This window comes from Rhineura floridana, chromosome 1 (genome assembly GCF_030035675.1).
Source record: "Rhineura floridana isolate rRhiFlo1 chromosome 1, rRhiFlo1.hap2, whole genome shotgun sequence".
Classification (NCBI taxonomy): Eukaryota; Metazoa; Chordata; class Lepidosauria; order Squamata; family Rhineuridae; genus Rhineura; species Rhineura floridana.
Genome location: NC_084480.1, coordinates 266,669,599 through 266,696,693, shown reverse-complemented (window position 1 = coordinate 266,696,693; position 27,095 = coordinate 266,669,599). Strand labels below are relative to the sequence as shown.

General features: G+C 41.8%; 1 protein-coding gene across 4 annotated transcripts; it reads right to left on the bottom strand.

Annotated features, from left to right (window-relative positions):
• On the bottom strand, nt 1–26,620 carry ADHFE1 (alcohol dehydrogenase iron containing 1). Of its 4 annotated transcripts, XM_061600377.1 has the most exons (15): nt 26,385–26,619; nt 24,105–24,142; nt 19,817–19,860; nt 19,604–19,657; nt 18,817–18,971; nt 17,628–17,824; nt 15,210–15,287; nt 14,132–14,237; nt 10,712–10,864; nt 9,352–9,450; nt 8,756–8,834; nt 8,529–8,625; nt 6,687–6,844; nt 1,230–1,300; nt 1–728 (listed from the first exon to the last, which is right to left on the bottom strand). In XM_061600377.1, the coding sequence occupies exons 1-14, from the start codon at nt 26,438–26,440 to the stop codon at nt 1,241–1,243; spliced, it is 1,374 nt and encodes a 457-aa protein (XP_061456361.1). In that variant the 5' UTR covers nt 26,441–26,619; the 3' UTR covers nt 1–728; nt 1,230–1,240. The 4 variants fall into 4 exon arrangements, with proteins under 4 accessions (XP_061456361.1, XP_061456351.1, XP_061456371.1 ...); XM_061600367.1 differs by lacking the exon at nt 1–728 and having other exon boundaries at nt 817–1,300; XM_061600387.1 differs by lacking the exons at nt 1–728; nt 1,230–1,300 and adding an exon at nt 1,317–4,396 and having other exon boundaries at nt 17,628–17,713; nt 26,385–26,620.
• Nucleotides 26,621–27,095: the final 475 nt, after the last annotated feature.

Here is a 27,095-nt window from a genome sequence, read left to right as displayed (position 1 = left end):
CTCCCAGATCGCTCACCCAGGTTTCGGTAATACATGCCAGATCGGCCGCCTCATCCATAATTAAATCATAGATGAGGGAGGTTTTATTATTTACCGATCTGGCATTAAGAAGCAGCAACTGGAGATCCGAGGGTTGGCTGATAAGACTACCAGCAATCCTGTGGGTGTGAGGAGGACCGGAACACGGCACACCCACCAGTTGTCTGGGTCGAGTTCCCCTTAACTGGCATGTCTTCCTCACAGCGCCATACCTCCCATTACCCGTCACTGCACTGATTGGGGCCCCCTCTGGTCCTCCCTCCCAGCACACTATCCTCTCGCCCAGGCACATAATAAAAATAAAATAAATAACAAAGCACATGCTTTATACATAATCACACACTCATTCATACAGCCACACAAACATCCAAATAGCACAGCAGCAACAGCAATGTCCCAGCGGCCAGCGGGTCGCAACCTCGGCAGTCGCAACGGCAGGGGCTCAGGAGCGATGGAGCGACGATGCCCCCCAACCAAACAGCATCAATGGCAGCGATCACAAAGGTTGTAAGGTCCAGGCGACAGCAACAACGATTAGCAGCGATGACAACAATCCCAGGATAGTTCAAGGGTGTCGGGACGAAGCAGTAGTAAAACAACACCCAGATCCGCGGCAGTCACAGCAACGATGATGGCAACTCAGGCGGCAGGTCACAGCAGCAGCAGCGGCAAGCGCCTAGCACTCGAAACTGCAGCAACAGCAGGAAGGCGACGTCTGAGTCCACGACGGCCGCACAATGATGACTGTCACCACAGTCGTAGCGACAGCGACAGCGGAGCGCCCAAGCCCACAGCCCACAGCAGTCACGCCGAAATCCAGGGCGCAGAGCCGCGACGGCAGAGACTGCACAACAGCCCAGGGACACTCCGGCGAAAGCAGAAACAGAAGCCCCACACAACCAGAGGCAGAGATGGAACCAGAAGGCGGCAACGGCCAAGACCAGCACACCGGGAGAGCAGGCACAAACCAACACAAGCCGGGGAGGGACAAAAAGCTGAACACTCCCGCCGAAGAATGAACAAATATCAGCAGCAGCAGCAGAGAGACAGCAGAGAGATAAAAGGCCGCTACCATCCCCGGACTCAATTAGCCGCAACACCCGGCTCCTGCGGTTCCCGCGGTCCTCAGTTACCACGCCAAGTTTGCAAAAGGGTGGGTGGAGGCGGTTGGAGAAAAAACATTCGCTCACCTTTCCAATCCTTACAATCGAAACACTTGGGATACAGGTTGGCCTTTGTTCATAAAATGTTCTGCACGTTCCTAGATATCAGAGACACACATTTTGGAAACTAATTCATAGTTTATGTAACATGCCAGCTTGATAAGCCTATAAACTGCACACTTCCATATATCCTCAGAACAAAGAATGAATATTATTATTTTGCTGTAAGCATGTCATAGAAAATTCAGGGCATGGTGATGTTTGCTAGCAATAAATCTGTTGCTGGTGTTTCTAAAAGGAGAGCAGTAGGGAAAGCAATTCCAACTTTTACAACAACTAGTTCATGAAGAACAGGATTTACTAATCTTTGACTTACTACTGGCTAAATTAGTTAGGTCCCACAGAAATCAGTGGAACAAGGTAGTTATGAACTAACAAATGTGATGCCCCTGTAAATGTAATTACTGTAAATATGGTACGTGCAGGTTTATTAGAGTATATGTGGTAAGTAGACTGAGTAAGAGGGGGGAGTACATGGGTTGGAATGTTGAAGAATGTTGTGTGATGATTGGCTGAGTGTCTGGGTGTCTGAAAGTATAAATGAGAGGATGACAGTTGTTCTGGGTGGGAGTTCTGAGGGTTTTTTGGAGAGGGTTGTTGGGTGGATTGGATTTAGGTGGGTAGTGAGGCAGGTTATCTATGACTAAGAAATATAAAGAGTAATGCATGAAACTACACACATGTTGACTGAACCTTTAAAGTAATCTTGTTATTCCCTGCATAAATAAACAGTTCTTGGTTTACCAAAATGTCTGATCCTTGGCTGGGTTTCAGAGACCAGAAGGGTGGGCAGGGCATATACCAAGGTTGGGAAACAGTATCAATGGTGGCAGCGGTGAAGAGATAGTGTGACATCATCAGGGATCCAAAACAACCCAGGGCTGTAATCTTTATAGGCACAAAGATACATGGGGGTTGTGGCCTGTAAGTGCACCCAGACTCAACGTAGCAATAAGCCAGGAGGAGACTAAGGCACAGTCTCAAGGCAATATTGTTTACAGGGAGTGTCAGGTGGTGCTGCCTAGCAGTGGGATCTTGAGAGATCTGTACCAGGGCCAGTGAGAGAACTGTTAAGAGGCCAGGACCCTGAGGTGGGACCATGACAGGGTGGAAGACACAGGAGGGGTCCTGACAACAAGTCCCATTGATTTCAGCAGGACCTAAGTACAACTAACTTACTCTGGACCCAGTCCTAAGAATCTATTTTTTGTTTTTCCCTGTTTCCCCGGCAGGTTGCTTTTTAATTAAATTATTGAAAATGTCCCAAATTTCCCTATTTTAATTTTTGTGTCTGAATTGTGTGTGAGTATATGTGTCTTTGTGTACCGCCACACTTTCCAATCCCAGTTTTGCACTGTATCAAGTCTGTCTCTGAAGAATGAATATCTGTCTGTCTGTCTATATTTTACACAGTGTAGGAGTAAGACTCTACAGCTGTGTCCACAGCAACTCCAACTATGTCAGACAATGGCTGGTGCACTTCAAGTGCTGAGAGACAAGTGACACAACAATGGAAATGGGGCAGCAGCACATTGGCAACCGTGACAATCAATCCATCTCTAAGATGTGTTACCCATTTTGGCTGCAGCTGTAAATCAGCATCTGAATGCCAAGTAGTGAACTTACAGCCGTTGGGACCAAGATTCAAGTTTGTGCATCTCATTAAAGCACAACATTCAGCACAAAGGTCAGTGAGGTGACTAGCATAACAGAGGTCCCTCACTGCTCTATGTGGATGAGACTTTTAAGCAAAATAACCCTTTCCTCCACAAGTGTATGATTGGCTGATTTGGAGGGCAGGCTCTAGTGTAAAGAATATTACATAGTTCTTCCAATATTACTCAAATCTACTCCAGCACACATATTTTTAAGATGTACCTGTGAAAATGTAATGTGTGAGTGCAACAAATGCATTTGCAAAATTATGAGTACAGATATAGAGAGGTACTCTTGTCAGTGAGCTGGAATTGTCTCCTGCAGCTTCTGGCTGAATTGTTAGTCAATGGACAACATAGGTTTGCCACTGCATAGGTGCAAAATGGTCCTCAGCTTCTTCTTACTTATTAAGGACTCTGCATATGTGTACAGAGACGCATGCACTCCTGAATTATAATATTGGTAAGACAACATCTACACCACAAATTTAAGCCTGCATCGAACCACTATATCATGACTTTAAGAGCTTTGGCATTATAGTTTTGTGAGGATGCTCAACATATACAGTTAGAGAGTCCTCAGTTCTGCATTATTACATTTCTTAGAAAGGAATCTGTTGCAGATCAGTTTAATCTTGTAGTGTATACATGCCCTAGCTCTTCTTGAGTTGCTGCCTAACCTCGTGAGGTTTTTGAGGCAATAGAGGTTGTGTGTGTACTTATTAATATTCAGCAATTCAATTAAGCTTTCTTTTTCTTCCTCTCTTTCCCTCACCCATTTATCTCTGTCCTAAAAGGCTGCAGAAAAGTCTGAGCTCAAAAGGCTTTCAGACCAAGAATGGACATATTGACATAGCAGTTTGCATGACTGTTATCTGAATGATACACTGATTTGGGGTAAACAGAAAGCCTTGCACCTCCTCCTAGCCTCTTTTACAAGCAATAAATTGATTTACAGAGCCACATCCGGTATACTGTCATAAAAGAGTCTTAACACAGAATGGGTGAGTAGCAGTCAAGAGTTCAAGGCAGTCATAAAAAACCACAAAGCACCCTTTGTATCAACAGGAGTTCTGAATGAGAAGTGGCTATAGAGGACAGCATTTTCCAAACTTGTAAAGTTTTATTCTTGTATTTGTAATGTCTGAACCACTTCATGTAGAGATAATGAAATGACAACCTTAATTACTGTATTGTTATCAGGAAGGGAAAACCACTGATTAGTTCCAGTGACCAATAAAAGAAGCATAAACATTTTGGATATGTAGAAACGGGCATGAATTCTCAAATGCAGAATACAGAGTTACATTCATTCATATGATGGCTATTTATATATATATATATATATATATATATATATATATATATATATATATATATATATATATATATAAGCTAATACAATTTCATGGAAGCTTCAAAAAGGGCAGACAATTCTTCTTCAGTTTGTGGACGGGGAGATAACTTAGTCACTCTTTCCTTCAAAAAAACAAAAAGTAAAACTGAATTATGTAAAGGTTTTGGCAAATATCAACAGTTCAGTTGAGTGCACACTGATAACTAGGACTAAAAGATATTTGACAAATTAGGAATTGATTGCAGCATGTGCCTTGCCACAGTTTAAGGGAGGGGTGGGGAACCTTTTTAAGCCTGAGAGCCACCCTCCCTCATGGGGAACCTTCTAGGGGCCATATGCCAGTGACTGGCAAGACCAGAGCCAAAACATTATCACAGTTCAGAGACACAATCCAGCCAGGCAAAAGCACCCAAGAAGGGCATGGAACAGGGCTGCTAAGGGGCGTGATCTGGGAAGGGGGCAAGGCTGAGGGAGAGTACCAAGGGTCACACAGAGAGTCTTGGAAGGCTACATTAGGTTCCTGGGACTCCTACTGAAATTTATATGTAATCCTCTTGGAATCTATATGTATGTGGTTTCAGTATTGGAGTACTAAGGCTGAAATCTTATGCACATTGACTTTGGGAGTAAGCTCCACTGAACTCAGTGGGACTTATTTCTGAGTAAACCTCATAGGACTGGCTGCATATGATGAAAATGAAGGTCTGCACATATTTTCTATCTTGTTATACTTTGGTACTAATCTACATATGCTATCACACTTCCCATGGACTTCAGTGGGGCCTATGTGGTGGAGAACTTGTGGACAGAAATAGAATTGCTCATTCAGACATGTTCATAGTTCTGTTCAGGCTTGGCTTCCATATGAAGAGCTAATGTTTTGAGGTTGAAGCAGGGCCAATGGCTTCTGACCCTGCCCACTACCAATCCTCTGATATACTGTCTTGAGTGTGGACGTCTAAAAAGGGGTGGCTGCACATGAGCAATCAGTCTGCACTCAGTCTGCAGATATGGGGGGCAGGTCACATGTGCAGTGCAACATCAGAGGCGGGGACAGGTTGCATTACCCTGCTGCACAGGTGAGGTCAGGGGAACCTGTGACCCTCTAGATGTTGTTGGACTACATTGTTTGCTTGCTGATTGTCTTATGGCATTTGTATCATACTTTATTGCATATTTCTTTTTAATGTGTTCATCACTTTGGGGGCCTTTGGGCTGCAAAGCGGTATATAAATAATAACCATAACACAACTCCCATCAGGCCCAGTCAGCACAATGGTAGGCAAGTTGGGAGTTGAACCCTAGCAATATTTGGGGGGTTAAAAGTTCTCCACTCTTGGGTTAGGTCAACCTAAGGAAGTTCTTTAGAACCTGTCCCATGTTAGCAGTACTGGATGAATGATTAGAACATATTGATGGGGAAGGGCTGTAGCTCAGTGGTAGAGCAGTTGCTTTGCATATAAAAGGTCCCAGGTTCAATCTCCAGGCAGGGCTGGGAAAGAATCCCTACCTGAAACCCTAGAGAGCCACTGCCAGTCAGTGTCAACATTACTGGGCGAGATGGACCAATGGTCTGACTCAGTATAAGGCAGCTTCTTATCAGGCAAAAGTTTCCAACAAGACAGCATAGGAGAATCTCCATGCTTTTCTTCACATCTCTAAGTGAATCAGGCACCAAAACCCAGTCTGAGGATCAGCAATGGTTGCAGTGGCACCACTGTTTTCTGACGATAAGCCTGTTTATCATTAGAAATTCCTTCTGAAGGAATGTATAAAATAATGTGTGGGGAAAATTCACCCCCCCCCCAAAAAAAGACTCCATCCACTACCAAGAATGCTCTGCACAGGACAAAGAAAAACAGATGACTTATTTTACCCAATAGTTACTCATTGCTTATTGTTGCTGCCAGGGACAAAAAAAAAAGGGGAAAGAAGAGAAAGGAAAATGTTTAAGGCAGTGGAGACTAGTGGTTCTGATGTCACTGGGGCAGTGAATCCACTGCAGATTTTAGCCTGAACTTTCAAGGAGCTGTCCAAGATGCTCAGACTAAAACCCGGAGCAGATTCACTGCCCGACTTGACATCAGAGCTACTAGCCTCCATAGTTTAAGGTAAATGTTTTAATCCTGCAAGCACTTATGGTTGCAAAGAGGCTTACATTGCACAGCTGGAAGGATAAGCATCCACTGTCTACTAGCATGGTCAATCTCATTTGGATACCAATCTAACACACAGACTGCCTATATGAATTTATATGTTTAAGTTAGGATTGATGGAATATCCTTATTGTTAATGTCAGCTGACAATGTTTCTATCTTCTTTCTGTTATATTTTCAAATAAAAAATAGTTTTTTTAAAAAAAGAAGGGAAATGTTTTATTTAAAGAGAAATGGCCGTTGTCACCTGTCCTACCTGAGGCAGGGTGCCTTTGACTAAGGCAGGGATATCTGACTTTGAATAACCAAGTGCAGCTAAGCCATCATCAACGTTCATATCAAATAAGAATTTCCGCAGAGTGTCTGCCAAAATAAGCCCAGCATCTTTAGTTTTGGCAGTGCTGATGTCAGCTCCTAAAATAAAGAGAGATACTTTGAGCAAATAAAGAAGAAATCTCTCCGTTGTAACACTAGCTGAATATACTAAATGCATAATTACGCATGTGTGCTTGCACGAGCATGCGCGCGCGCACAGAGCAGTCATTTCCCTAAATACATCAAATGAAAGAGAATGAATGAAACTATTTCTCTGTTAAAATAGTTTAAAAATATGATCTAGAACTAATTTGGAAGAGGAACAGCAAACAAACAAAACAAGTTAATAGCATGAGATGTAATTATTTTGCCCGTTATGCTTTTACAACCAAGTGCCCATCAGTCTGTATGGATTGTGAAGAAGTCAGAAAGGCAGCATATGAATCATGAGAGATGCAGCAATTCTTAAACATTTTGGTGTATTTTCATGAGGTAGTGCTTAGGGCAGCTACCCCTATAAAAACTCTCATCGTAGCCATAGGGACTTATGGCTGTCCAGACAAATTGCGTTGGGGAGATGAAGCATTCCACTCCCTGCATGTCTTCTTGTGGCTTACTTATTTCCAGTTAGGGTCCTGTGCCCCTTACTCCCACTGATCCTTCTGATGTACACAAGACCCCTAGAAGGACAGGACATTGATTGTAATGAAATCAATGGAAGCCAGGTAACTAGCATTCATGCATGTGATATTGAAACTGATCAGGCTAACTTCTGTGAACAGTATGATGAGTCAAAAGGTGCTTCTAGACAGGTGTTTACGGTGGGATATGGCTGCTTCTCAATGCATGCACATTTTTCGCAGTGTTGACACAACATCACTGATATCAAAATGCCCATATTTACCCAGCCCCGATTTTGTTTGAATTTGCCCCAAATTAAAACAGTCTGTTGCAAATGACCCAGTTACAATATTAAGCCCCTGTCTGGAAGTACCCTGAGTCAGTGGTTGCTTCTTCTTCTTTTTTTTCTTGTTTTAAAAGGATAAATCAACAAATTACTTTTAAAAAAACCCATAAAGTCTGTATTGCTTGTCAGTAAATCTGACATATTAGGTAACACCACTTCAGACTGTCGCTATTTTGCAGGCGGGTTTCAGTTGCATACCAGCAAATTCAGTTTGCACATTTCAGGTGGATTTGACGCTCTTGTACATCAAACCGGCTTTCAAAAAAATAAAATAAAAATTGGGCTTTTTAAGTTAAGGAAAGTGACAGGAAAATACAGTGTAAAGTGTGGGATAAAAACTGATGTGATGCCAGAAGGAATCAGAATGAATGGTCAATAAACAGTGGACAGAGTATAACCTCTCTGCAAACTTTGTGCCAACAAGTCAGAACGAATACTCAATAAACAGGCGTACAGGAAGTGACCTGACCGTTCTGGAATGGCTCTCTGTCCTTGTGGACCTTTCCTTTTCTGAGGTTTTTCTCTTGTTACTGGCCACATATTTCTCCTACTTTCCAATCCAGATCTAGGAGCAACGTGTACCCACTCACCGGGGGAAATACTGCTGTATGTGTGTGTGTGGGGGGGGGGGAATGACACAGGTTTTAAAAAAACCTGCAAAGGCACCTTATACAAATTTGAGAACCCTCCAAACTAAACATATTTAGGTTCCATTTGCCCTTTTCTTTTTGCAATCACAGGGCCTGTAATGGCAGAAATACATCTTGTCCATCATCTTTAAAAGCACTCTCACATTTCTATTGACAAACATCATACCCATTATCTGGGCAGCCTCCAGGTGACGCTCTGGACACATAGGTGCTGTGAAAGTGAACACTGCTGGGGACGTGAGGACAACAGAAAGACCATGTGGCTGGAGGAAAGAAAAGCACAACATGCATTAATCAGACAACTTATATTGCTCAAAATTCAGTGGCAGAAATATATCTGAAAACAACAGCAATATTATTGGGTCATTTATAACAGGTGCATTAAGTTGTTACCACTAAAGAATGATCCACATTATAATCCTTTGCTTTATAATTCTTCACCAAGCCAGAAATAGGGTAAGACATGCCATGGCTAGAAGGAAAGAAAACCTTCATTTTAGTATGAAAATGCATGGGAATTAATAAATTGTACATGAAAATACACAGGTTGATAACAGTATAATTGATCAGAGGAGGTGCAGGGAGTTGTTAGATTTATGAACGCCTCTTTGACTTTGCTTGTGTCTCAATTGGGCCAAGAGGTTAAGTGGCGCCCCCACCTGCTCCTTTCAAAATCTATGGAGCATAAAGCTGCCCTGGGCTCCTTTGGGAGGAAGGGCAGAATATCAATCAATCAATCAATCAATCAATCAATCAATCAATCAATCAATCAATCAAATAAAAAAGGATTATACACTGCAGCATACTTTATACTGCTAAGGCTCAGTTTTAAATGCTCTTGTTTGCCACTGGAAAGGCTACATTGGACAAGAATACTGTAATTGGCACTTATCTTTTTTTTTTTAGGACAATGTGTTTGCATGTTATTGCATTTAATGGAACAAAAAAACCCAGTTATGATAGAGCAATAAAATTTTTGCTCGACTCACCAAAGATGTACACCTGCATTTCCAAATCCAATACCAGCAAAAGCACTTGCTAGGTGCATGCCAGCCCTTGCTTCTTGATCTTCTGGATTCCTGATGGCTCTGTGCAGAATACAAATATTTTATTCCAAAGGCAAATGGTACTGTAGCACAGCCTTTCCCAACCAGTGTGCCTCCAGACGTTGTTGGACCACAACTCCCATCAGCCTCAGCCAGCATTGCCAATGGTCAGGAAACATGGGAATTGTGGTCCAACAACATCTGGAGGCACACTGGTTGGGAAAGGCTGCTGTAGCATGTTAGAGGCCTATTGTGGCATTGGGTTCATAGGCAACAAACCATTTGGCTGGGGAAGGAACTGTAGCTCAGTGGCAGAGCACATGGTTTGCATACAGAATGTCCCAGATTCAATCCCAGGCACCTCTAGTTAAACAACCAGGTAGCAGGTGATGGGACAAATTGTCTGATCTAGTATAAGGCAGTTTCCAGTGTTCCTACTTTGTCAGATACATGAAGAAAGGAAGGTCCCACCTACTTTGACCAGGGCCATAGCTAAGTGTTAAAGCATCTGCCTTGCATGCAGAAGGTCCCAGGTTCAATCCCTGGCATCTCCAGGTAGGGCTGGGGAAGACTCCCTGTCTGAAGCCCTGGAGAGCCACTGCCAGTCAGTACAGACAATACTGAGCTAGATGGACCAATATAAGGCAGCTTCCTAGGTTCCTTATGCACTGCACTTAGAAACCTTGCTCACCTGCTTATACATATTTGTAGAAATTTTCCAGAAACCATTGAAGAGCACAGGCCAGCAACCATATAATGATGCTAACTTACCTCCCCAGTTTCCTTGAAAGCAGTGAAGGTAAAGGGCCTCCCTACACCAGTGTTCAAATCAGCTGTTGCAGGAGAAGAAACCTTTCTGAAAATCACTGGAAAGGATTAAGTATCTGTACCAGTAATGGGCACAGCTGGTGACAGTAGAGAATGCTGTGATTTTTATCACATGCTGCCCACTACATTTCTCCAAAATTAGTTGTTTTGTGCCATAAAAAGGGTTTTTTTTAATGACTGAGACCTCAGTTATGCATCTTTCATGATGTATGTCTGAGTTGCTTAGCTAATCTCGATAGGCTCTTTATAAAAGTTGCCACAGGAAGCAAAGGCCTGTTATTAGATACATCCTATTTTTTTTCTTTTTTGCCATAATTTTCTACCTTCAGAGAATCCACTACAGGGCTCTGTAAATAAAGTTATACACACCCTAATAAAATAAAGCTCTTTCATTCAAGATTGAATATGTAGTTTCATAGTATTAGGGAATCATTTTTAATAGAAGGCATAGACAGTCATTAGAAAAAAATGTTACCTCTTTAAATATTTAGCAACAATCTGTAATGCATGGACAGCCCAGATATCACTGATAGGGTTGCTTCCTTGATAAGCTGGCCGGTTCATTGGATTTGAAGGACAGGGACTGCGCTGGTTGTAGGGAAGAGCAGTATAGGATTCAAGGGCATGGCTGGCAGGTTGATGGAGGAAATGGAGGGAAAAACATAACCTGAACTCATGTAATCCGTCTCATATGTATTTGCAAACCAATACCATTGAAAAACTAGAGATGAGTGACTTCTCCTGATTTTTCTCATGCGATTCCTATATCCCAATACAATCATGGCCAATAATTAGGCAACTGTTTTCAAATGTCACAAAAGGTATGTGCCGCAATGAATTAGCAATGTACTGGTTGTTCGGGGGCTGGTGGACTGGAGAGGGTCAATGGGGCTAGAAGGACTGCTCAAAGTTGGTCAAACCTGTTGGCCACGTCTTGCCATGCTTTCTTTTTGTTAGAGTGATTACTGACTGATTGTTTGGAGTAGTACTGAAGTAGCTGGGACTTCTTAAGTGTTCTGAATGAGGCAACAGCAGATGACCCTCTAAGCCAGTGGTTCCCAACCTAGGGCCCATGATCCCCAGGGGGGCCATGAAGTAATCCAGAAGGGGCCACAAACAGTAAAGATATGAATTATTTATTATTATTTTTAAAGAGTCTTCATTCCCTAGACACTGTCTGCTCCCCTCTGCCGCTGCAGACAACACCTCCCCCTTGTTCCAAACAAGAGGGGAGGACTTTTCTGAAGTACCAGAGCATCTTTCAGGCATGCTGAAGGCAGGCATCTGCCTATAAAACACGTGGCAGATGCCAAAGGAGGCTAAGGGTGGAGCTACCAGGAAGAAGAGGTTTTACTATCGCCGACTCCCATCTCCTTGCACTGCTGCTGCTGCTGCTGCCCTTACTCAGAATGCGAGGAGAGGGCTCTTTCTGATGCAAAAAGAAGCAAGGCTGCAAGCAAAAGGCTGCTTTCCACCTTCCTTCCTGGCAGCCAGGCTGCCTGCCTTTCTTGGCTCCTGATTCACTGCCATCTCCTTTTAAAAATTATTCTTATTTGTGAGGCTGCCCAGATCTTGCCTTCAGCCCAGACGGAGCAGTGAGGAAGCTTGCTTGCCCCCCCATCTGAGGCTAAGTGTGTGTGCCAGTGTCCCCCCTTTCTCCCACCTACACTCTGCTCCCAATCTCTCTCTCTAAGATGCTGCAGCAGTTGAGGGCTTCCCCCCTCCCAAGTGCCCAAATGCATGCATGCCTGCAGATGCTTGCAGGAGGGGAAGGTGTGTTTGTGTGTGTGCATGCGCTGATCTGTCTTCTGCCCACTCTCATTCCCCATGTGCACGCTGACCAAGTTATCAGTTCTGATGATCATCCCAAGGCCTAAAAGCACTAATCCGCTTCCTCGATCTATCACCCTTTTGTCTTCACAATCTAGCATCCCCACCACTACCACATTGCTGCTTCTTTTATTATTATTATTTTTAAAGCTCAGCAGGTTGGCTGAGGCTGGGGTCCACATACTAAGCTGAAATGTATGTATTTATTTAATTATGATTGTAGTTATATCCCACCTTTCCTCCAAGTTGATCAAAGTGGTAGTCCCCCCCCTTTTCTTCCCCCCCCTTTTCTTCCCCCCCCCTTACACCTACCCTGTGAGATAGGTCAGGCTGAGAGACTGTATCTGGCCCAGGGTCACCCAGTGGGCTTCATGGCTGCTTGGGGATTTGTACCTGGATCTTAGTTCAACACTGTAACCCACTGGTGTTGGGAGACAGGACTGTACATCTTCAGACTGTGTGTGTGTGTGGGGGGGAGGATTGGGACCGATTTGATTGGACCTTTGCATTAAGAAAAGTAAGCAACACCTCCCTGTGTGTGGGGAGCTTTTTATAGAAAGGGATATTTGGAGATCTGATTTGGAGCATGGGGCGGTCATGAAATTTTTTGAGCTTACAAAGGAGGTCCCGTACTCATAAAGGTTGGGAACCACTCCTCTAAGCTAAAGATGATGTGATATAGGTATCTCCGTGTAAGGAATGTCAAAGGATTGCAGATATGGCGTCTGAGATGCAGATTGAGACAGAGGGCTGAATTTGGCCTCTCAAAGCTTAGAGCGATATGGGGGGGTTGTCTCCAAGGAGATTTGATATGGGGCAGTGAATCTGGCTGTTTGTTGGAAGTGTTTAAGCTGTGCCTCCATCTATGCTCAACCTCTATATTTGAAAATAAATTAAAGATTACAGCCTTCAGTGACCTCATTCCAATGGAAACCAAACCTTGGCAAGCACTGCATTCCTGGAACTTCTCACTGCAGTGGGAGCCCTCAATTTAGATTTGTGCCATGGCACCAGGGTGGTGGTAACCCCAATCCAAAACATCCTTCCCCAAGAGTTCCTGTTAACTGTAGAGGCAAAAACATTTCGACATCCATACTGTATGTGTATAGCATGCTTCCCTGGGAGGGGGTGGTATTTGGATTGGGATGCAGCTTAAGGAGAAAGATTTGAACCCCTTTCCCCCAATGGCTGCAATCTAAATTACCCTCCCTCTGGAGGAGGAAGAAGAGAAAGACGCTGGTGACGTATTCCCACATCTCTGACATCGTGTCTGGTTAGTTTCGTCTACAATTGCACTGGTTGCCAGTTCATTTCCAAGCCTAATTCAAGGTGCGTACATCAGTAAACTACTTAAGCCTCAAACATCTGAAAGACTGCCTCTGTCCTCCTTACTGACCTTCTTGGGTGTTAAGAACTTCAGGGTGAGCCCTCTTGGCAGTTCTGCCACCCTCAGAAGTGTGGGGAATGGTAGCCCAAGAGAGAGCTTTCTCTCATAGCCCCTAAATTGAGGAACCCCCTCCTCAAAGAGGTGTATCACACATCTTCATTGTATTTCACTGTATACTGAAGACGCACGTCTTACTTTGACTGTTCAGGTACTTTGTTTTATGGGGTACCACTCCCTTTTGCTGAATTTATACTACTGTTCTTCTGTCCCATTTGGAACAGTTTCACTTGTTTTTATAATTGCAATGAGTTGATTTGTTTTTGTAACTAGTTATAAAATAGGTTATATTGTTGTAACCTGCCATGAGACTTTATGGTGAAGGGCAGTAAAGCAGGAGGCTGCATGCCTAGCCTTCTCAGGGCTCCATGAAAAAAGAAAAGGAATGACTGTTAAACCAATTTAAGTTTGTAGTGCGGCTGTGTCCAGAGGGAAAAAAGGGATAACGAAATGAGAGAAAAACAAACAAGGAGTTCAGCTCAAAACTGACATGTTAAGCCACACTTTCATTTTTCTGCTTAAATGCTTCATTAAAAACACCTCATCAATATACACAACCAAGAAACATAAAAATGTCTTTAAAACAAAGGAAATCTACAATACTTTTAAAAGATTACTTACCAAAGCACATCAAATCCACTATTAGCCGTCACCCGCTCGGGCATAGTGAGAGTATGTAAAGGGTCAATTATGCCCAGAAAGGGCTTAATAGCTCTAGAAGCAATGCCTGAACATGAAAATTACATAAATGAATATCTAGGAAAAGGACTCAAAATATTTTGAAATAACATAAAAATGTCTTTTAAAAGACTGACCATACAAAGGGTTAGTGTCAAGGGATTGCATAGAAAGGAAAAAAGTAAGAACTAAACGCACATGTATATACTTCTAATATGGAGTAACCAAGGCCCCAACTGCACTATACATTTAAAACAGTATTACACCACTTTAAACAGGGATGACTCCCCCCCCCAAATCCTGAGAACTATAGATCATTACGGGTGCTGAGAGTTGTTAGGTGATCCCTATTCTTCTCAGGGAGCTACGATTCCCAGGGTGGTTTAACAATCCCTCTTCCAGGAAAATCTGGGAATCTTTTAAAATTCTTCAGAATTCCTGAAGAGAACCTCCAAATTTACTTCAAAATTCTTTGTGGCTGAAATCTAAGAATGCGTGGCACCCTCCTGAGAAATTGTACTGGTCTTTCTAAAATTCATTTGGCTTTCCTTGAAATTCCTCAGATGTTTTGTCTGAGGAGGCAGAACCACTGTATCCACTTCAAATGTCTCTGTAGGTGCAATTATGTTCCTGGATCATGTACACACAGCTAAACAGGTATGTGCAGATACATTGCCTGTGATAGTGTACACATGTGTATGTTCATGACCTCTAGGAAACTTATCATATGTGAAGAAGCTCTTAGTTTATTCCAAACACAGGATAGAACCATAGAACATACAAAGTTTTCTACAAAGGAGTTGTTATCCCCGGTCCCCTTATGATTGTCAACTGTAGCTTTCTGAATCATGTGCATATGCCATTATTATACTGCATTAGAGAATAGTACTTGAGGGGGAAAAATCTTCTTGGATATCATAATATGGAGACAGTACCAAGCCACGATGTTAAACAAAAGAAGCCTGGAACGAAGAGGTAACATAAAATCCACAAGATAGGCGTAAACATATAAAATCCTTACCAGTTTTTACTTTTAGTTCTTTGTAATCAAAAATAGCAACCCCAGTGGTTTCACTTCCAGTCCCAGCAGTTGTAGGAACTTTGGAAAAGGACAAAATTAAATTCGTTATCACATACACACACAATATCATAAGTCAACTTAGAAACTAATTTCCTGAGCAGCAAAATGGAGAGGGAGGCTATTTCTGGGCTCGTTCACATGGTGACTTACTGTGAGATTGGTGCTACTTGCATCCCCATTTAATTTGCATGGTTCACATGATGTTGCAGGCAAGGAGAAGCTATAACAAAGCTTCCCCCTTTAAATCTTTATCAACCCAATTTGCTGATAATGCAAAAAGTGAAGAAAAAACAATCTCTGCTTCGCTGCATTCCTTCATGTAGGTGCTTTACTCCAATTTTTTTGCTGGGCAGGTGGATTGTCACTTTCAGATACTCCCCTTTCTCCACCCACTAAACTCTCCATGAATTCCATTTTGTTTCCAGTGGCTTAACCAGCCACTTCCGACTCGCTCTGCCCTCCCACATCAGGAGGAAGTGATTTGTTACTGACACTTACTACTACTATCACTGGCACTGTTCTTTCTTTCTTTTTTAAACTTCGGCACAGTTCGAACTCTTTCCACCTAAACACCCTCAGGCTTTGCAAAAGCGAAGCTGAACTACTCCTGCGATTTTCCCGCACCGCACCACAGATCTGCAGGAAGGAAGTGAATGTTGGACTGCGAAGTGTATGGCGGCGGCAATGCCCTGGCATGATAGAAATGGGGCAGCCCAGAGTGCATAATGAGTTCTGCTGAAATCACTTTTATGACCCAGGCTAACAATTTCAGCAGCTGCACACATGCGTGCACACATGCATTAGAAAATAATCCTGTGCACTGTGCAAGCATTTCTTCAGAAAGAAGGAGCGGGGAATGATAATCAGAGAAGGGGGGGGTCTAGTCAGTGTCATGTCAATTTCACATGGAGGTGCTCTCCTGGCTTCAGCCTTGAAGCCCAAACAGTCATGGGGATTGCAATTGTTTTTTCAAAGAAAGGGGAAAAATTTATTCTGAAATAAAAAGGGACCTCAGAGAAATGGGGGGCAGATGACCCCACTTCTTTTCAATTGCCAAACTTCTGGAAGTGGTTGGAGGCAAGAGGTAGAGCAACCAGAAGGAGTAAACATGTAAACTGGGGGCAGGGCCACAAGGAAACAGCGATACTAAACCTTTCCAGAGGAATGCTGACTAGTGTGAATGGAACGGCAGCAAAGAAAATAAAAGAGAGTAAACTGAGGGTGCTAGTGGTTGTTTCATCCCCTCTTTTGCTCCTCCTACCCCCTAAAATGTCAAGGCCTACTGATAATGAATGTTATACACCATTACTTAGTTTTAATAGTGTATCCAGCCCTGAGGGTAATTTTATTTATTTATTATTTATTTATTATTTATTTATTATTTATTTATTATTTATTTATTATTTATTTATTTATTACTTATGGCCCAACCTTAGCTGAATGGTCCCAGGACGGGTTACAAAAATGTCATAATTAAAACAAATACAATTTACATTAAACCACGAAAAAGCTGATGACAAAGTAACAAAAAGGCAGCAGAGAAGAGCAGTTAGATTTTAGTGTTATTGTTGGAATTTTAAGGCTCTAATGTGAATTGTATGTTTTTATGTTGTGCGTCGCCCAGAGTGGCTGGACAACCAGCCAGATGAGTGACTAATAAATTTAAGAAATAAAATAAACAGTGGACATTGATGCAGGAGGAGGGAAGATACCCACTCAACCAAACGTCTGGGTCAAGAGGTGCATCCTGGCCAATCATCAGAAAGCACTCAATGCTTGCACAAGACGCACCTCAAGAGTGGACGACATTCTTCAACTTGGGGGCCGCAACAAAGAAGGCCATCATACACTTCTGCTTCTCAAAACAAAGAGAGCGTGGCACTGCCAACAGGACAGTGCCATCGCCTTCTGTGAATTTATTTCATCAGTGCAATTTATTTATCACACTAGCACCTTAGTCTTTCTCCAAAGAACCCAGATAGTCTATATAAGAGAGATATCACATACAGCAGGGCCCCACTCATACGGCGGGTTATGTTCCGGACCCCTGCTGAAAAGCGGAACGCATTGAATAGAATGGCACGCAATGCCCGAAAACTGCCGTAAAAATGGAACAAGCACTGTATGAGTGGGGTTTTAGTCTAATTGCGTCTAACTGAGACTGCCACATTAGGGAAGCGCTGTAAAGTGAAGCGCTGTAAAGCAGGGCCCTACTGTATAAATATCAGCATCTGATAAGTTCCCACAGATCTCTCATCCAGAATTAGACCTGCTTAGGATATGAGAACTGGAGATTCAAAACCATCAGATAAACACTGTCATCTTACAATCACACACAAAAACAACATGTTTCCTTACCTGCAATCAATGGTTTCAGAGTGACTCTGACCGGCTTGCCTTTTCCAATGGGAGCATTGACATAATCTAAGAAGTCTGACTCTGGACTGGATGCATAGAGATCAGCAGTTTTACAGGTGTCTATGACGGAACCTCCGCCTACGGCAACATAGGAATCAAACTCCCCCTTTTTAGCAAACTCGATGGCATCCATGAAACTTGGAAAGAAAAGACCTTTTGGTTGATTTTACCCTGCTCTACCTCCAAACTCACAGAGTGTCATCATGTAGTTAAAAACCAAAAGAAAAAGCTTGAGGTATAGAAGGAACCAATAGTTTAGAGAACATCAGCTCTGCTTCACTGTGGACAATGACCCTGATCCAAACACACACACACACACCATCCATGTGCATATGCGGGAACCAGAAAATATGGTGTGGGGGGAAAAGCAATATTTCCACATATATTGCAGCTAATGGGTTGATTCCAGACTAAACTGCATTTACATTCCAATGAAATCAATGTGAAAAGTTAGCTGTGATGACTTAAGTCCCATGTATTTTAATAGGAAGTAATATACTTTAGATTCATCCCAAACTGTAGTAGGTTTTAAATATGTGTCTTGTTTCCTACAAACTGGTAGAAGTTTATTTCCACTCACAAGCCTATTCCCACTTACTTGAGAGCAAGCCCCAGTGAACTCAGTGTGACTTACTTCTGAATAAGCATGTATAGCATTGTCTTGCAAAAGGCAAGTGTTTATCTTTCAGACCATGCACTATATTATTGCACTATAGCTACAGAGTATGAATTTTCTGTATGGGTTTTATAGTTAAAAGGACTCTTGGCCAATCTTAAGAAATTTGTGGTGGAATATAAAGGGAGGAAAAGGAGGAGGTCTGTTAAGTATGCTGGACTTGAGCTTCATATATCAGTTGTGCTAAGGGGGTTACAGAAAACCAGTGCACACCTGAAAGTATCATCATACTGATGCTGGGAAGGGGAAGGACCATAGTTTTCTATGTAGTATAGTAAGATTACCCATGACATCAAAAAGAGGTAAAGCTGTTTAGGGTGTGGGACAATGTAAACATCTGGCGCTTAACATCTTGGTCGCAATGCTGCAGAAGTCCAGGAGTTTATATGTCCTCATCTTAAGCTTTCTTGCAGAAACTTAAGATGCAAAATGGAAAAAAGCCAGTATAAGTACCTTTGGTCTGTTGGCTCCACCATTACGTTCTCATATATTTGGAAGTTTACACCATTTTTTGTCAGAGAATCCAAAACTGCTTTCATGGGAGGGAGCTGGCAAAGGTTGTTATCGGTCATCACACAAACATTTTTAACACCCAAATTCTGCAAGTCCTATAGTGAGAAAAAGCAGTTAAAACCAAAGAGGAGAAGAGGAGGAAAACAATCTCAAAGGAAGAGAACCTTTCCATCACAAAATGCTAAATATCCAACATTATCTGAATGCTCACTGTTCCCGTACTTGTAATCTTAAATATCCAATTTACCTTACTGCTCACTCTTCTCCCAACCCTTCCTGCACCTGAGGTTGAGGAAGTTTGATTTCTTTGTGTAAACTTGATTCCATGGGAAGAATGCTGTCAATTATTTGTTAAATTTCTATCCCTGCCTTTCCACCAAATGGTGCTCAAGGCAGCTTCTCATTCATTGGAAAAGAAGGGTCTGTTAGGCTTTTAAATGATAGCAATTAATTTAATCTCCATATGAAGACGATCTGTTACAGAGACAACATACAGCCATTATCTTTGCAGTAATGTATCTGTCCGAAATGCTTAACTTCTTGGTTGCAATACTGCAGGAGCACACAGGTTGGTCCCCATCTTAAGTTCTTCCTTGTAAATACAGCAAACTTTAGGTTTCAGAAGAATATTTTCTCTAAGGTAGCTACATTGTACAATTGTTCATAATGCTTTCTTTGTTTTAAACCAAACAGAAGCCCTCATGGAAATATGTAATTAATGGCTTACCATGCCCAGCTCTTTAGTTACTCCTTCTCCATATCGGATATTGGAAACAGCCATCTGTAAAAATCAAGAAATAATAATTTCAGAAAAGAGGTTATATGAAGCCTACAAAAGTCACCTTTTCAAATAACCAACGTGTATTATCTTCAAGAAATATTAAGTTTAAAATTAGCACAACAAAGTTTCAAATATAGTTCTCAAACTTATTAAGTTTACCTCAAAGGCATAGTCTGTTTTCCCCAAAGCGGCATGTTCAATACCTGGAACAGAAATTGTACACCAAATTTAGCAAGCCCATGGGCAGGAAGACACAGCCGTGTTTATGTTTCCAAGACACTCTTATTAAATGGATTTTTTCATTTGAAGTATAAACCTCAGTGTGTTAAGGTGGTGTCTTTTGGTATCTTATTTTATTCTTAGTGTTCACCATTAAGATTTACTTGCTTGCTTCAAAACATGTTATTATTGTCATGGAAATTAGGGCAGCCACATGTACAGTATTCACATGGAGACCTCAGTTCACAGAAATGGCATCTTCATACTGGGATTGCTCAGCTATGAAACACAGCACTACATCATATTGCTGGGGTGATTATATAGGACCAGCTGCCATGTATAAATTTGTCCTTCATAAACCTTTGCAGTTCAAATCCCTCTGGCAATTCTTAATTTGTAAAAAGGAGATGATGGCAAGTTATTCTCAGGTATTAAGCCACAACAATAATCTATATTTTGCTTGATCCTAGCAGTCTGGAAGCTGTATTCCTAACAAAAGTAACATCTGTCCATATCTCACAAAATGCACTTAAAAAAAAAGAGTTCAAACAAAAAGGAAAAAGATGAACAAAGATATTACTACTTTCCCACTGGGGCCTGGGAGATATTCTATAATAAAAAAGTCTCCAGTGAGACCAAACTCTCTGCAATCCAGTTAATGCAGTCTCTCCTCAAAACCTTTCAGCTTGTCTTTGTTACTAAAAGCATTTACCATCAGATCTATCTCTCCATCTCCCTCTATCTCTTTTTGCTCCTAACACCTGTCTGATGAAGGGTGCATACTTTAAAGTTTTCTGCTGGGATTTCAGAGACCTGCTGGACCAATAAAATGTATCATCTCACCTTTATGATACTCCATTCTGTAAAACCAACCTGGCCATTGTCACCATGAGGGCTTACAATGCCTCTTTGCATAGAAATTTTCTCCCCCCCCCGGTTTTCCTACAAATCTTTCAGATTTGATAGAAAAAACTGCATAGTCACAAATTTCCTGCACAGAGGAACACACAAGATATGAGACAGAGAGGAGAGAGAGGGAGAGAGAGAGAGAATTAATACCCACCACCACCACCAGTCAAATCCTGCCCTTTTTACCCCAGTCAAAGAACTAACCATTCCTTCTGTCTGGTAGCTGAATTAATTATTTTGTGTTTGAAGCCATGATAATGAGCCTACAGATACTTTGGGTTGCAACATAGTGGTGACCCAAATAATTAAGCACATAAATATATTAAAGATTCTTTTTGTGCTCTCTATTCATGCTCAGGCCTGCTACCCTTGGCTACTTTTTCTATTGTCTCTCACCAGCCCTGTTCATGGTTGATTTCCCCTAATGTCTGAGTCTGTTGTCATTTCTGTAATTAATTTGACATCCTGAAGACATGTTCAAGCCACTTATACTATTTTCTTTTGATGGTATGATAGATCTCCTGCTGCTGTATTATTTTTCAGAGCTAAGCTTTTGTTAAATACTTTAAAGAGCTTGGAAAATTATATTGTTTCCGTTGGAGTACAGTATATATACTCATGAAACATAGAATGCTTACTGAAGAGGAGACACAGTAAAGTCACTCCTTTATAATCTGATGCTGTGGTTAGATATTTATAATTTTGCTATTTTTTATTAAAATATTTGAAGTGGCTTACTTAAATACAAATGACGACAAAAAAACCCAAGGCAACAGAATAATGATACACACTTGGATTTTTCCGCAACCTGCAGTGTCTGCTCTGTAAATGCTCACTTCTGCTTAATTCAACAGTGCAAATATCAAACAAATGTTACTATACATGCATCCTGCTCATCCTGAGAAAGCTGAGTAACTCACAAAGAGTTCCTAGTGACCTCCCAAATATGCACTGATAAAGCCCATACCTCCTTAATTTTCACCACTGACATGGTATGAGGTGCTCCCAGACTAATGGGGAACTGTTGGCTCTCCAGATATTGTTGGACTACAATACCCATCAGCCCTGACTATTGACCTTGCTGGCTGGGGTTGATGGGAGATGTAGTTCAACAACATCTGGAGGACCAAAGTTCCCCATGACTCTCTCTCATTAGTGCGTTCATGCCTCAGTCCCTTCTTGTCCTCTCTCTGCCATCCTCCTCTTCTTTCATCTACCCTCCCTGAGGCTCCTGGCCCATTGCCTACCCTGCACCTTTCCTTCAGATATTTCACCTCTGGGCCTCCCTCCACCTTAGCCTTCCCACCTCTTGCAACCACCTCCTGGTCCTCAGCCAGTCTTACAAAGTGATTCCTGACTCCAGCAGTTTTAATCCTTGCCAAATTGTCAACTTTCCTTTTCTTTCCTGAAGACAGACTCCAAATATTCTGACATTTTCATTTGGAAAGTCTGTTAAGCAGCTCACACAATCAACATCAGAAGCTTCATGGCCATAAGTACAACATATAAAGAGTGTGTGCGTTCAGATGTTCTGCCCATGAGTTGAAAGAACATGTAAGGGGGAGTTGCAGGCAGGGCTGTGGAGTCAGAGTCGGAGTTGTGGAGTCGGAAGCAATTTTGGGTGGAGTCAGAGTCGGTAGAAATGTACCGACTCCGACTCCGGCTTCAAAATAAATTTTGATTGACAAATTTTTAAAAATATAAATTCAAAATGTCAAAGAAGCTTCCCAGGAAGTCAGCTGTAGTTGAGCATTTCGCCATAACTCAAGATGGAAAACATTTTGTGTGTCAGTGTATGACACAGGACCCAGATGAAGACAAATGCTGTGATGCCAACATCAGCGCATATCCAGGCAGCGATAAAAATGCTCCTATGAGAGCTTCCAATTTAAAAAGACATTTACAGCCCTTTCCAGGGCTGTGGAATTGGAAGCAATTTTGGGTGGAGTCGGACAGTAGAAAAATAGAGGAGTCGGAGTCGAAGGTTTGGCGTACCGACTCCACAGCCCTGGTTCCAGGGCCACATGGGCCAGCCCCAATCCCTGATAGTGATGCATACCGCATCCATGCCTCCTGCAGTTTGTACGTGGTGTGTGAAGGGTCTCTTGCACGTGCACCAGTACAGCCATCGAGCTCCTCCATGAAAGGAAAAATCTGGCCCAATACGCACATAGAGAGAGACCTTTTACATGCTGGCCAAGTACGGGATGAAAAGGCGGGGGTGGTGGCTACATGAATCATCAGTGGGGAATGTGGCTAGCACAGGGGTTTTGTGACCTTCTGCATACATTCTTTCAATGCAGGGGGAGTTGTTTGAACCCCCTTTAATAGACAGCAATTCTAGATGCATCCATGTTTATGCAACAGATTCCTAATGGAAGCAGTTGTGGGTAATTCAGTAAGGGCTCAGCAAGGCAATGACTTTGGGGGGATGTACATTAAAGTAAGCTCTGTATCCAGAACAAGACTTTGCAAAACAATAGCGAATAATGTGGAGTGGATAGCTGCTATGCATATATTTTGGGTTCTTTGGCTGCCTGTATGGTATCTAACTTTCATCTAGCTGTGTGTTTTCTGACAATAGCAAAAAAATCCATCTAGATAGGTCTGGCCCAATTCTGGAGAAAGCATGATAGTTATGTTATGAAGCTTCATGCAGCGCTTTAAGCCTGCCAAGCTTATGTCATTCTCTGTTTGCAGTCAGAATGTATACATGTTGTGAGACACAGGGGAAAGCATCTTCCCCACACCTAGGTCACATCCACACCATACATTTAAAGTACTCTTACACCACTTTAACAGTCATGCCTTTCCCCCAAAGAATCCTGGGAACTGTAGTAAGGGTGCTGACCTCACAGACCTACAGTTTTCAGCAACCTTAACAAACAACAGTTGCCATGATTTTCTGTGACTGTTAAAGTGGTATAAGAGTGCTTTAAATGTATCATGTGGCTATGACTAAAATCTGTTATAAAAATGTAGTCTTTTTATTTTTTGTCCCATAGAGGGAAAGTGGGTGCCACTTCCTTGCTGTGAGATAAGAGTACAATGACAGTTCCCTTGAATGGAGGAGAATTTCAAAGCAGTTGAGTGTATGGAATAACTCCAAGTAGTCCCACAGCTTGTTTGACAAGCCACTCCCAAAACTTGAGAGAGGTTCAGAAGCAGCCTCTGCCACAGTGTGAAAAGCTGCTGTCACAAAACCAGACTGCTCTTTAGAAGTATGCTTTAGGGTTTGTCTAATTAGTACTGTAATGATTGTTTAGTGGAAATTTGAATAGAGGATCGACACATAGACACAAAATAATGATAGTGTTACCTTGAGAATATGCGTGGGAATGGGCAGGACACATGCATCTAAAGAAAAGCAAAAATGGTTTTGGTAACAAAGCATTAACAAATTAAGGAGATTATCAACACCATATAAACCGGGGCACAACTAACATCTTTATATATCGAATTTGTTAATTATACTATATTGCACTTCCCCCTCCACAGATGTATCCTGCCATCTAGTGTCTGAAAGTGGTGATACTGAAATGCTCATTTATTAAGCCCTGTTTACAACTGTTTGTATCATGCTGTAATCTAATTTGAATACAGTTTAAATAGAGTTCAGAAATAGGGTACATCCATTTAGGAACATCAACTGTAAAGTAAGGTTCTCTACACCTGTTATATCTAAAGCCCATTAATGGAAATGCTTCTTTGCTCAGAAGAACATTTCTATTTTACTGTTGGTCTCTTCCAATTAACATAGAATCAACAAAATAATTGTATTCATTGTGGATTTCTTCAGAGCACCCTATTCCAAGGCTCACAGCGGGCCTCATTCTTATCTTAGATCAAGTCCTAACCATCTTAAAGACATTTTCGTTGAGGTTCCTATAAAATTTATTCCCAAGTAATTATGATTTAGCCTGACCTAATACATGTTTACTTAAAAGTGAGTTCACCAAGTTCAACATAAGCTACATTCTATCAAGTATGCTTAGGAGTCAGCCATGCAGCCTGATGCTATGTCAGTTGACTCACTGGGAGCAAGTGTTTCCTATGTAATGTTCATATAAGTAAGCTGCCTCATAGCCAGTGAGTACATCTAGCCCAGTATTGTCTACTCTGACTGGCAGTGGCTCTCCAGGGTTTCAAGAAGAGGTCTTTCCTGTTACCTGCTACCTGATCCTTTTAAATTGGAGATTCCAGAGACTGAATATGGGATCTTCTGCATGCAGAACATGTATTTTCCACTGAACTATGGTCCTTTCCCTTGCAGATTACAGCCTTAATTTAATTAATTTTCAACAACCACCTTGCAAGGTAGATACACTGACAGAAAAGCTCAATACAGACAACACATTAGCAATTCTCTAAATAATGGATTGGTCCACCTGCCTTTTCTGGTTTGCATGGCCATTATTTGCTGGATCTGCAAATCAGGCAAACCTATGGCTAGCACTAACCAGCAATGACTCCAAATTGTGGTTTGCAAAGCCACTTCAAAGTACAATTCAAAGGACTGGGGGCAAAACTGATTAAAAAAACAGCGCATGTGTTTTTAAATTGATTTTTTAAAATGTGTTATTAAATTTGTATATTTGTTTTTAATGTTTTAATTGTTGTAAACCGCCCAGAGAGCTTCAGCTATGGGGCAATATACAAATGCAATAAACAAACAAACAAACAGGAAAAGGAAATTGGCATGTGAGAAGGAAGGTGGGGGGGATGTAGATTTGGGAGCACACAACACTTCATATAAGTAAACTACGTGGGAATTTTGTAACCACATATTTTAAATTTTCAGTGAGTTTTAATGGGATTAACAACATTTTTGACTGCCTAAAGTCTTTGAGAGCCTCACCCAGCAAATTTTGATTAGTTCTTAATCGGCATCAACACCTTCCAATATTCCAGCTTGTTGAGGCAGAAAATTCTATTTAGGACTGTGTCTACTACCAATTACTTTCATGGGTTGACCCCAATTTCTTGTTTTATGAGAGTGACAGAAACACTGCCAACTTTCTCCACAGAATGCATAATTTTATATGCTTACTGCAATATCACATACAATTTATATTAAAAACTTATGGATTTGCTCCAAAAGAAGTGCTTATCAGAAACAATTGTGTATTATGGTATACAACAAAGCCCAAAACTATTTTTATATTGAATTATATTAGGTCTGCACGCTTTTCTCTCCAAAGCCTAAACTGTGACCTGCTACAAAGTTTCAGCAAACACCAAAGTTCATTTTTGTGATCTATAGGAACTATTTTGAAACATGCAGATGTCTGAACAAAACTTCCTGTTCTTTCTTTCAGGAAAAAAAAAGGCAAATAGACATGGCCACGCTAGTGAACAACTTCCAACAATGGGAGGGGGGGCATTTTCTCAAAATACACCAATTTCCTTGACTTTAGGATGTGCAGATTCCTCAAGCCTCCTCTTGTAACAAAGATCGTCATGCTTTTGTAATGCTGGAAAGTGCCAGAGCTTCTCAACCTGATCAGCGCTCTGTGGGAAGCGAAATTGCTTTACTGGAGGCTCCCATGCTGAGTATTAAGTTAACAAGGAAGGAACAGGGAAAGACGCAAAGACTCACGACGCCCGCTGCAATTGCTTCAGCAAATAAGCCACTCTGTCGCGTCCTCCTGCCATAGTTGCAACTACTTGGGATAGCAAGGCATGATGGGAAGCTGTGTAAACACTACAAGGGGCCGTTCCCCTCGAAGGATTTGGTCATCGCAGTCCCGGGCCGAACAGCATTGGATTACCCGCGAAATCGTTTTGAAGCCTTTAGGGTTAGTTAGGAACACCTTGTAATCGTTTCGATTTGTTTTTTAACTCCAACTATTCATCCTATTGGGCATGGTTCAACAATTTATATCCTATCAGGTTTTTAAACTTTATTCCTTACAAGGAAAAATATAGCCCTCTGAATGTGTTGCCGGTCTTTGCTAAACCGACGTCTGAAAATCATTTCCAGGCTTTTACTTGGAAATTGAAACTTGCAATTCTGGTGCATCGTGAATGTAGAATATTCAGTCTTAAGAAAAGCATTTTCACAACATGGTCGTTATTTGTAAAAAAAAAGGCAATCGGGATTGTTCTAGTGCAGGAAAAGCTGGTGTGAAGAAGAAACGTCAAAACGTTAACTCCGTTTGTATCACTCCAATCAGCCCCTAATTTTAACAGGGCAGGAGCTATAATTTGAATCAATTGAAAGTTGCAGTATCAGCATAACTATCTGCTCCCGCTGACCCACATACAGGTGACCTTCTTCAGTAGCCTGCAGTGATTGCAGACATCAGGC

Excerpts from the sequence above, each read along its gene's own strand:
- ADHFE1 (XM_061600359.1), bottom strand. The coding sequence starts at position 26,440 with ATGGCAGGAGGACGCGACAGAGTGGCTTATTTGCTGAAGCAATTGCAG. Across the intron at positions 18,972-19,603 it reads TAACTAAAGAGCTGGGCATG|GACTTGCAGAATTTGGGTGT; the intron begins GTAAGCCATTAA and ends TTCTCACTATAG. Across the intron at positions 14,238-15,209 it reads AGAACTAAAAGTAAAAACTG|GCATTGCTTCTAGAGCTATT; the intron begins GTAAGGATTTTA and ends TTTCATGTTCAG.